General features: G+C 41.0%; 1 protein-coding gene across 2 annotated transcripts in view; it reads left to right on the plus strand.

Annotated features, from left to right (window-relative positions):
- The window catches only part of Chchd3 (coiled-coil-helix-coiled-coil-helix domain containing 3), a 264,717-nt gene that overhangs the window by 78,339 nt on the left and 174,322 nt on the right, over positions 1–12,056 (plus strand). For both annotated transcript variants that reach the window (XM_021234265.2, XM_005082384.4), the window contains exon 4: positions 8,171–8,288. In XM_021234265.2, the coding sequence (XP_021089924.1) occupies positions 8,171–8,288 (118 nt within the window). The remainder of the gene's footprint in view (positions 1–8,170; positions 8,289–12,056) is intronic.

Consider the following 12,056-nt stretch of genomic DNA (forward strand, 5'->3'; position numbering starts at 1 on the left):
AAGAGAAGTATTAATTATGTCCCCAAGACTTAGCCGTGACAGGCTTTCACATCATATTTGTCCTAATAAAAAATGCATTTTATATAAAAAGAAGGGGGGCACAAAACAATCCAGAAGGTAGAATGCAACTTTCATATGTGATAATGTATTTAGCTTCTCTGAAAGCTTAGTGTGCTCTTTAGGGAAGCCAACAGTTTTTCTCAGGACACTGCCATTTCCTTGTCCTCTGCCCAGTGTTCACACTGCTCGTATGTGTCACAGCCATGCTGGAGGATTTGACATTTGTCTAGTGAGGGCTAATGAAAGTGATATCCCCGGAGATGATCACGTTTGCCCTGGTTCCCTTCTTCCAGCAGCGACACCCATCCCGTGAAGGAAGCTGTAGGCAAGATGCGAAGGGACCCACACAGTAAGCAAGCTGCTTAATAGGGATGGCTTTTATGTTTCTTGCCACGGCTTCCATAACATAGGACTTTTGAACCCTTGATTCAGAGCAGTGTAATAGTGTTTAACCGCTCTGTCATTATCCAGCTGTACTTTGACTCTTATGACAATCAGTGTACACTTAAAGATAAAAATCTAGATCACCTTGGTTTGAGATGCCTGTAAATATTCACGTTAAACCAGAAAAAGAAGTGGCCCTGGGTCACTCTAGTACAGTGGTTTTAAACCTTTCTAGTGTTGCGACCCTTTAATACAGTTCCTCATGTTGTGGTGGACCCCAGCTATACAATTATTTCGTTGCTTCTTTATAACTGTAATTTTGCTAGTTATGAATCATATTGTAAATGTCTAACATGCAAGGTATCTGATATTCACCCTCCAAAGAGGTCGTAAACTGCTGGTTGAAAGCTGCTGTTGTAGTAGTAGAAGACAGAAGTGCTTTAGGTTGTGATGGACCTTCCTCCTGTGTAGGAGCTTGGCTGTGCATGATGAGGGGGAATGGATGCAGGGGTCCTGTGTGTGGTATTGTTACCTATGCTCTAAGCTGAATACGGTCCAAATATAAATGCACTTCTCAGCACAGTAGAGATTTGATAAGAAGCTCCCAGGAACTACAGGGCGGGGCGGGGGTGCTTTAGTCATTCCCAAATGAGAACTGAGATAGGAACTTCAGGTACAAAGTGGTGCACCATGTGTAAGTGGAAGGCAGCCGCCTGGAAGGGTGGGATGAAAGGTGCTCCAATTACAGACGTCAGCCTCTTCCCTACGTTTTGCATCATTTTGGAGCTACACAGGCAAATGTCCAACTGCAACAAACTTTTGTGCAAGTTAAAATAAAATTACTTAAAAAAAAAGACTATTCTTGTGAGAATTAAGGTGTGTTAGTTAGCCTTTCTTTCTATGTACAGTACCTGAGGTAACTGCCTTATAAAGAGAAGAGATTTATTTTGGCTCACAGTTTTGGAGTCCCAGCCCATGATTGATTGGCCTTGTTTTGGGGAGACAGCACAGCATGATGGGATTTTGACAAGGAAGAGCTGTTTACTTAAAATGAGTCAGGGAGACAGAGAGGGCATATCCCACGGTGATCTAAAGGGCTGTAACTAGGGTCTGCCTGAAAGTTTCTGCAATCTGGGGACATACTGTGGAGACCAAGCTTTTACTCTAAGGGCATTTGAAGGGCATGTAAGATCCAAATACAACAGAAAGAAACTTGGATTGTTTCTGTTAGAGTGCTGTTTGAAATAATGCATTGAGATATGGAGGACCAGATAGATGTCCTCTTGGTTCCTCTAGAACTAGGACTCAATCTCCATGCTGGCTAAGCACTATCACTAGGGTATGGTTTTCTAGGTTGCCTATCTGTCAGTGTTTAAGACAGATTCTCTCCCTCTCCCTCTCCCTCTCCCTCTCCCTCTCCCTCTCCCTCTCCCTCTCCCTCTCCCTCCCTCCCTCCCCCTCTCTCTCTCTCCCCCTCCCTCCCTCCCTCCCTCCCTCCTTTTGGAAACTTAACAGTCTATTCAGGGTTGTTATGAAAATTCAAAGACTCACACCTGATAAGTGTTTAATCTGACACAAACTAAGCAGGATAAAATGCCACTTCTGTTATACATATAGATGTTATGTATGAACCTATCGGAGCTTTCTTAATGTACATTCATCTACATGCTACATGTATTTATTTTGGAATATTAATCCATACACATTTCTTTCCAGGATTTGAAGTAGTTCGAGCTGAGTGCTAAGTTTACTGTATATTTTTATTTTTATAAAGTCTTATAAACAGAAAACTGTGTGCTTGTTCTGTCATTATTTTTAATAGTCTAATAATTAGTTCAATGAATTATCCAGCTCAGCTTTTCTGTCTAAAAGTGAATGGTAAACAGAATTTTCAATGCTAGTTCAGCATGTTCTGACAAAATATGATGCATTAAAATGAAATTTATCCTTACTATTAAAAGTGACCTGTGGGGTTGAGTTACTGGTTTCTCTCTGTGCTTCAGTTCTTTGGAGTCAACGACATTGCAGTATTGTGCAGATCTTGTCTAATATTGGGAGTTCAATTTTAGATAAATCATTTAGTCCCATCACTTTATCCCTCACCCCTTTTATTCTTACCTCTTGTCAGAATTTAATCCACTTTGTCCCAGAAGTATAATGTCCTTATCAGATTAAATTATAAACTAATTTACTAAGCTGGAATTGTGTAGAATTACTTATGTCTCTACCTGTATACAGACAAATTTGACTGTTTGGGAATTACCAAACGAACAGGACATTGACTTACAGAAGTTCAAAAGCCAGACCACATTGGGCAGCCAGCAAAGTGTATTTGATATTGGGAAAAGACATAAAAGAGCATATTCTAAAATAACCCTAATAACAAAGGACTTAAATCCTATTCTTACTTGACTTTGGGTGGGTGTGTATGTTACAGTAAAAACTAATTTCAGCTGGGAACTCACCTGTACCCCTTCACCCTGAATCTAGGCTCTCAACTTGGCAGGCAAACACTTTTTATTTTGCTGAGGTCTGTCTCAACCCTTTTTTCTTCTCATTTTGAATCAGGTCTCACCAAATTCAAAGCCAGGCTTTGAACTCCCTCTATGACTAGGCAAGGCCTTGGACTTGGGGCCTTCCTAGAGGATAGCTTTCCAGGAACAGCTTTGGAAATTGGACTCAGAGTGTTTTCTACCTCTGGTGTGTTTCTTGAATTTTCTTCTGTTAAAAGTGGAGGGAGTAGTGCCTACCCCATGGAGCATGATGAAGTTTGATATATAAAAAAAATCTAGCTAATGTTACTTTTCAAATTCCCTTTCCACTAACATAAAGCCTTTAAGTTCTTCAGAAGGCAATAAAGCTGGGTGATTTTTTGTTTTTGTTTTTAAACCCTGGGATCCTGTTATAGAGAACTGGATTTTATACCAGATTTGTGGGTTGAATGTAATGAGTAATTCTTTTGGGTCTCATTTAAAAGGGGCATGCAATAATATTCATTCTAAGAGATTTGGCTGGTTTTTAGAAACTTATATACTGGTATCTTTTAAGTCTCTCACCTGGTTGAGAATATGCAGAGAAAAAGAGCTAAGTTGCTGAGGCTTGAGGTATAAGGGCAGCACCAACTGGTATTTGTTTCATTAAGCTTAGGCAAGCTATCCAATTACTTAATGCAAATAGGAAAAGTTTACATTAAACTCCTGCTTCTTTGCTGAAAACTCTAGAGAATTCAAATGAGGAGAGATATGTATTTAAAAGAAGGAAATTTAAATGAAACTTAAATCAGGGGCTTAATGTAGAATAATATTAGACCAGGAGATCTGAAATAATAAGTGGGAAATGCCAATAAATAAAAGGGGGACTGTATTTGCTCAGATGCTTTCTGTTTAGTTTTGTTTTGGGATAATTCTTAAATCATCAGAGACCAAATTAATAATGAAAGCTCGTTTTGTCCCACACCCTCTTTTCACCCAACAGGGGTGCCTGCATTGCCCTGTGGACCTCACTCCTCTGTCCCTGGAGAGTCTGTGAGGTGACCCTGCCAGCTGGGCTGTCTCGCTGGGGTGGGAGACGAGAAGACAACTGCCTTTCTAGGTGGTCACTGTTGTGTAGCCTAGGGAATGGAGGCCAAGGGGCTAGAGAAGACCCTCCCCAAAGAACTGGGACTGCTTTGTAAAGTAGGGTATAGTTCCTCAAATGACTTAAAATGAGTGAGTGGTGGGGATGGTTTGAGGAAGAGCTCACAGAATTTAAAATAGTACAGTATGGTGCCTTCACTTCTGAAGGTACACCATTTACCTGAAATTCTGTCCTTTGAAATAGTTTGAAATCAAACAGATATTCTTTGCAGAGGTGATTTTCAGCTTCTGTAATGCTTTGAAGGCTATTGCAGAACTGCAACTAAAGAAATTCTTTCTGGGAGTTTCTGGGCCTGTTGTTGTTTCCTGTGCCTAAGTCACGTTTCCCTTTCTCCTGCTCATTCTTGGCCTTCAGACATAGGCCAGATAGCACTTCCATCCATGTAGCATCATAGCAGCCTCATTTACAATGATGAACTTGTCATTTATAATTAAGTTTAATGGTAGGGACTGCCATTCAAACTTTATTCTCAGGATTTGGGACATTGTCTGTCACCCAGTGACTACTGAATGGATAGGGAAATACAACATTTGCTTTTTACCTCCATGCAGTTTTTTGTTATGTAGTAGAAATCTCAGAATCCTAGAAGAAATTAAGTATCCACTGAAAGAAAATTCTAAATTTGTAATTATGTAGCATTTAGAACAAAGGCCTTTATTTATCACTTTCAACAATTTTCATGCAATGAAGAGTAATATGGAGTCTGCAAGTGTTACATGGGAGCCCCAATTATGTAGTTGAACCATTGGACTTACAGACTGAGAAAACCGAGCTTTAATAGATCACCCCACCCAAATGCTGTGGGTCATGAGTATATCCCCTGGGTCCTGTTCTAGCCTCCCTGAGCATACAGACTTGAGTTTCCAAGCACTCATTGTACAACACAGACATTCCTTATGCATTGTAAAGATAAGCAAAAATCACTAAGAAATTTCTTAGGAAAGAAAGGGGATTTTCCTTGTCAGTTTGTACCACTCTGTTTTGAATCTCCAATAGTCAGAGTTAGACATTGATGTTTCCCAGGGTTCGCACCCTTCTCCTGTAGGCCAGTTAGTGTAGCCTGGGTGATACCACATATGTGCTGAATGCAGCGTGTTGGTGGGACCTGTTAGGTTCCAGCTTGTTCACCAGCTGTTTGTTTTATCCCCAAGTCTTTCATCTTTTGTAGCTTTTGATTCATTTTTGTCTGTGATAGGATGTGACAGCCGTTCATTTACTTATGCATACATTAAACAAATGTTTGAGCCATCTACTGAGGGTCAGGCAGCTGGAAGTACTGAGGATATAACTGTCACAAAGACCTGTGAAAAGCATTGCCCCATTGTTAGCCGGCAGGTACGTCTTTGATTCTAGAAGTTCTTGAAGAAAATTTAAAGAATCAAGCAAAAATCCCTCTTGGCACAGGAGGGATGGGAGGGGGAGGGGAGCATGTGCACAGAGGGCACCCAGGTGCTCTTCATAGCACACTGCCATGCTTCCATGTCCTCCCGACTCCCAGGGTTACTGACACTTGTCTCTCTGTTTATGAGCCGCTCAGGACGGCTAGCTGCTGTCTACTCGGATGCTGAGCTCAGCACCCTGGCTTGGACCTGAATCCACAGCTGGCTTGTATGTTTCCTCAAATGTTGAAGACTTTCATGCTAGTGTGCTTGCTTCTTCTCAGTCACTTCCCAGGAGTATGCGGTCCTCTGAGTTCAGCCACTTACATCTCTACTTGTAATTAAACTTGTGGTATATATGACTAAATTCAGCTAGAAAAATATTCATTACTAAAATATTTTAAAACTGTACCAGCAGAATGACAAAATGTAGTTCTATACATTCATGGTCCATATCCATGAATTAGTATCATTTTTGAATATAAATGAACATGCATGTATGTGTGCACATCTGAAATGCCTGATACACTTCTTGGTATGTAGCAGGTGATCCCTAAGTGATAACTATGCTGTTATTTTATTTCAGTTTTCACTTACCATGTAAAATAGGCAACTTTTTAAAAATGTGTAGCAATATTCCCATTAAAGTGCTTTAAATGCATAGTTTTGTAATCTGGCTCGATAGCCTTAGCCGTTATCAGTGTCCTCACGTGGACCACTCCATTTTGATGTTACTTTCCTTTGATATATCTCCAGGATGTATTTGTGTATCGAACTGTGGCTTTCCAACTCCTGCATGCATCAGAATCACCTGGGGCTGGCACATTAAAAGACATTTTGCTGAATCCTCTTCTGTGAGTTTCTGATGCCTAGATGTGAGGTGAAGCTAGGACTTTGCACCCCTGGAACTCCCCAGATGCCCTGCTGCTGTGTGGACGCACTCGAGCACCTGTCTGGGAGGGAGGCAGTGGGACTTGAAATCATTACCCTTTTGTGTCCAGTAGAGTTAGTGGCTGATGCCATGTTGTATGGTTTTTATGAAATATTTTACAGACCCTTGCTTTGCCTTCATGTCATTGTACTTATGGCTTAGAAAGTCTCTTAGGTTTCATAGTGGAGTGAGTATATTTATTTCTGTTGTTCTTTCTTCAAGAACAACTAACTCTACATGTTTACCCTCTAGGGGGAAAGGCATAAGTTTGAAATGTATTTTACAAGATAATTTTATCTGTTATAATTTACTTCTAAGTACTCCAGGCTATCAGGATGGTGTGAGGGTTTGAAACACTGACAAGAATTTCATGTTCTCTACTGCTTTTCAAGGGTCCTTTTGATAGGTTAACACCAAGTAGAATTTAGCACTCATCATTCACACCCAGACAACTTCACTCAGAATGTCACCACATAACAGTTTCACCTCCTTTTAAAGCATAGCGTACATCTTTGGGGATATGATGGTATAGAAGGGTTATTCTTTCAAAAGAGAAAAGGCAATCAGAAATCTTTGTCCATGAGATTACACTGAAATGTTCTTTCATTCATTGCTTCTGAGTGCTTGTCTGTGCAAGGCATTATGGCAAAAATCAGTGCCAAACCAGGGTTGCAGTAGATCGTATCTTAACGTGGACCTAATTGTGTGAGGAGGCTATGGATCACCTTAATGCAGTTGTAGGCTTCATTAATAGAATTGGTAGGATGCAGATCTGGTGTCTGCTACGGCTATCTTGTTTCACTAGACCATGTCTGGGATGTAAGGTGTTAACTGGAATTCAGGGAGGTGGGAGCAGTCGTTCTGCCAGCCAGGAGCCTGCCATTAAAGGCTTTGCTAGTTTTGTGGATGATGATTGTAGGAAGATGGAGTGTTACACTGGGTGGAGAAAATTCTGTGTGTTGCTAGTTAACCTTTGTAGGATTAAGAAACCAGGGAATCTCAACACCTTGTCCACTACAGTGTTCTCTGTGCTTAACGTGGTGCCTGACTCACATTAGTAAATAAGTGGGTCATTTTTAAGAGGAGATGATAATAAACATTCATATATTTGTCAAAAACATGGCTGGATGATTTTGTGCATGCGTACATATGCACGGAGAGCAGAAATGTAGCTCAAGTGTGGTACTTAGGAGTGCTGTCCACGTTGGTGCCTCTCCCTGGGATCTTGGACTTACTGGTGGGCTAGGCTGGCCAGTCAGCAGGTTCCAGGATCCCCTGTCTCTGCTTCCCGAGCACTGGATTACAAGTCAGCAGGTTCCAGGATTCCCTGTCTCTGCTTCCTGAGCACTGGGTTACAAGTGTGCAAAGTGTGGGTGCTGGAGAGGACACGCAAGTCCTCATGCTGTGTGCTGACGAAGCTCTTTACTCACTGAGGTCAATTGGAGGCCCAGTGACTGAACTTTTTGGTGAGACGTTTTCAGTTTTACCTGAGAACTTTGTTAAACTTGGACCCTATTCAGCTGAATCAGTAACTTCTGGTCTTGGAAATCTGTTGTTTTAAATGTGAGGGTCGAGGCTGTATATAGTTTTTGATAGACTATGATTTCAGTGGTTGAAAAATGACTGTATGTTGCTTTATATTCAGTTATTTAATTTAACAGAAAGTAATGTCAGCCAACGAAGTATTTTTCTAACTTGATTTATGAAATAATCTAAAAAATAATTACAATAGTTAAAATAATTAAAATCAAAATATTATTACCTTTACTTGTCTTTTCAGCCTTAATCAAGCCAGGGACCTAGAACGAGAGAGGGCTGCAGCCAATGAGCAGCTGACCAGAGCTATCCTTCGGGAAAGGATATCCAGCGAGGAGGAACGCTCCAAGGCAAAGCATCTGGTGAGTCTCCTCCCCGTGCTAACTAGAGATGCCTTGCCCTCCAGGACAGCCCTGATCGGCAAAGCTAAGCACTTGGTGCCAGCTGATAGTGTTGGTAACAGTAGCCATCCCTTGGCAAGGACTATGGTTGCATATATTTCAAGTGGCTGATTAAGGCTGGCCTCCAGGACACGAAGGAAGCTAACTAGAGGTATTGAAGTCAGGAACGACACAGTCACGTGACCAGGTCCCACCTGGGGACATGCTGCTTATTTATAAGTTTTCCTCCCTTGACCGCATTGTCTTTCTAGCACTGGGGCCAGCAACCTGGCCTCTTTCTTTTCCTGGGCAGCTTCCAGATGCCCAACCGAGCCACCTCCAGGAAGGTGAGTTGAGCTTTTATCAGTCACTCTCTAGCCCTTAGAATGGGGAATGTCAGCAAGAACCTTGGACAATGAACTTTTAAAAGAGAACCAGAAGTTTCTTCAGTAAAATATTTTTTTAATTTTAAAGACTGAATAAGTATTTTTTTCTGAATAAGTACTTTAAAATAAAAGATTAACAGAAAGTTGAAAGTTACTATATATCTTTTGGACCATGGTTTATACAGGCGTGTGTTTCCCTCTGTAATGTTTTTCTTAAGGTCTCTTATTTATCACTTGCAGTTTTCATAAATGCGATTTGTATGTAAATACATTTGTAGATCACAGAACATTTTTCTGAAATGTAGTTTCTCACGATGCATAGTGTGTTCTGTATCCCTACTATTTATTAAACATAGTTTCCACTGTCAGATAAAACTGGGGCTCTTCTGGTTCAAGCCTCTAGCCTGGACTGCTCAGTCTCTACTTCTTCCTAGAAATGCAGATGAAAATATTCAGGGTCCTTGGTACTCACTGGAACACATAGAGAAGGAACACAAGGCCTTACATGGAGGGTTTTGAATGTCACAATTCCTACCCAGCAAGTAACTGAGAACTGCTGAAAGTTGATGAACAGAGGGCCCACCTCTGCATCTCTCCTCTAGTGTCTCTGTTTGTCTGTGTGTCTGTGTGTCTGTCTCTGCTTTGCAGTTTCCCACACAATTGTTAATGTTAGGGTGATTGGCATTTTGTTCTTTCACTTTCTTTTTAAATGACTGGCATTCGTACTTACCCACGGTGAGAGGCTACAGTGTGATAAGTTAGCCCGTGTATATAGTGTGTCTGTATACAGAGTAGCATTTCCTCCCTGGGTTATTTTGGATTTTTTTTTTTTTTTGGCGTGTGCAAAGCTTAGAATTCTCTTCTAGTTCTGTGTGGATAAGTAAATTGCTAGTAGTTGTTAAGTTTTCCCCTCTTTTTTTTTTTTTTTTTTTTTTTTACCTCTTAGCCCTTTCTCTGGTAAGTGAACCCATGACCAGGTGCAAATAGAGACATGAAAAGGGAAGTCAGTTTATAAACCCATTTCTTAGTGACCAGTCTGAGGTCCAGGCTGCTAGGGGAGGGGGCTGACAGTGGAGGTCACAGTCGAGGAGGGAAATGCAGTGGGCTGACTGTGGTCCCCACATGGTACACACTCACTGAGTGGCCCTCAGGAAATGCGAGGGTCAGAGGGGAAGCCAGTAAACTTGTCTCAGGATTAGAAGCAGAGTCCCAAGCAAGCCAGTTTCTGAGTCCATCTGCTGTGTGTCTAAGCAGAAGTGTATTTGGAGTAAGCGGGAAAAATGTCAGTCCAGCCTCGTGAGGGGTCATTTTCATTCACAGTACTCTCACAGTCTGGAGGCTAAGGGTGCTCATATCTCTTGGTTGCACGGCAAGCACCTTACCAATTAGACAGTCTTTGACCTCAATATTCCCTTTTTAAAATTTTAATTCTTTCTGCTTTCTGTTGAGATTATGACATTATTACATTTTGTCTAAGACATTTACATGCGGGCATTTTTCCCAAACAAAACTCTTTATAGTCTTGTAAAAATGTAGAAAATTTGAAGAAGATAAGTGTTAGCTAGGAGCGGTGGCTGAAGTCAGGAAGGTTGTGAGCCAGTGTAGGTCACATTAGAAAGTTCTGTGCTAATACAGGCTACATTCTAAGAGTAAATATTAGGAAATAAAGGAATACCCTAAAATACTGTTGTAAAACTGTCACCTGTTCATATAGGCATGAAGTTCTCTTTGTCTCTCCCACCCATGTACTCTGTATTGGCCATAAGGTTTCAGAGCTTACACCCTGCTACCTTTTGAAACAGAGTCCTGCAGTGGATTCTGTGCCTTCTATTGTTAGGTAGTCCTTTGATTCCCTCTCCTGAGGTGGGCATCCTTAGAACCCATGGTGAAGAATCAGCCTAAGAAGTTCAACATTCTCCTGTGGTGAGTGCTAGGCCTCTGTCACTACTCCTCTGTAGTTGGGAGCCACTGAGTGGAGTGATGGCCATTGTGGTTTGTTTCTTTGTTTTTGGGTCTCTATTTGGAACTCAAGTGTCACAGCTTGTAGGAAAGTGAACACTCTGAGTTTCATGTATTTGAATTACATAGAAAACTTTTGTTCAGTCAGACTGATGTGACAATGTGTATCTTTGAAGCCACGGGTGTTTTATATATTGAATTTTTAAAGAATTTGGTATATTTACACATATATACACACACGTAATATTTATCATCTATCAATCTAATATGTACCCCCCCCCACACACACACAGTCTCTCTGATGATAAGACCCTAGTCTAAAAACATGACATTCATGTTTCAAATACACTGTATACGTGTGAACTAGTGTTAATTTTTAATGCTTTTAGTGGGTCTGTTTAGACTGCTATCTGTCACATAGGTCAGGGGTGGAATTTACCACTAGTGATGTTATGTCTACATATATGAAGACGCCTTGGGCGTACCACCACACCCCAAGTCCAGTTTTGGACTTTGGAGCATTTTGAATCTCGAATATTGAGATATGCGTAGCCTGTGTTGTGAAATAACCCGCTTATGTTCCTCTTGTTTTCTGTTCATTAGTATTTAGCATGTAATCTGTATCTTCTCAGTGTCCGGCTTCCCCTCAGTTGTCTTTGCAGCTGGTTTTGTTGAAGCTCTTTGAAGAGTAGAATTGTGATGGTGACAACTTAAAATAGGCTCCAATTAGAAGTTTCTCCTTTGGAAGACTTGTGATCCACCTCCAACCCCCTCTCCCCCAAGACAGTGTTTCTCTGTGTAGCTTTGTAGACCAGGCTAGCCTGGTACTCACAGAGATCCCCCTGCCTTTTCCTCCTGAGTGCTAGGATTAAAGGCATGAGCCATATCCCCTGGCTTTGAAAACTTTATTTAACTGGGGAAACTCTTAAGCCAGGTCTAGAAAGACTAGATCACTCCTTCTCTGTCCTGCATGACAGGTACCAGAATTTTAATCAGATTTTATCCAGACAGTTGGGAGAGACCACTCACTGGTGACTGTGCCTGCCTGAAATGACAGTGAGATTCCCACTGATGGTATATCCATCCTTCTTAGGAACACTTAGGGGCCCTGTGATGAAAGATGATTAGTAAAGGGTACAACCAAGTCACACACAAGGTTAATGCAGCTTGACATTTTGTTATCTTTAAGATCCTGCATTCATAATCTCATATTTGCTGTGCCATTAGAATTTATTTGAAATTAAAGAATACTAGGCCAGGTTTTAACTTTGCAATTATTTGATTTCTTTCTAAAAATGCCAGTTAAAAATAGTGATTTGGCTTTTTTCTCTGTTATTAAATTATGTTGGTTTAATGGTAGTCATTTCTTATTCACCACGGAGTTGTTCACTATTTTCTTCTTTTA

This window comes from Mesocricetus auratus, unplaced genomic scaffold, assembly GCF_017639785.1.
Source record: "Mesocricetus auratus isolate SY011 unplaced genomic scaffold, BCM_Maur_2.0 Super-Scaffold_100019, whole genome shotgun sequence".
NCBI classification, from domain to species: domain Eukaryota; kingdom Metazoa; phylum Chordata; class Mammalia; order Rodentia; family Cricetidae; genus Mesocricetus; species Mesocricetus auratus.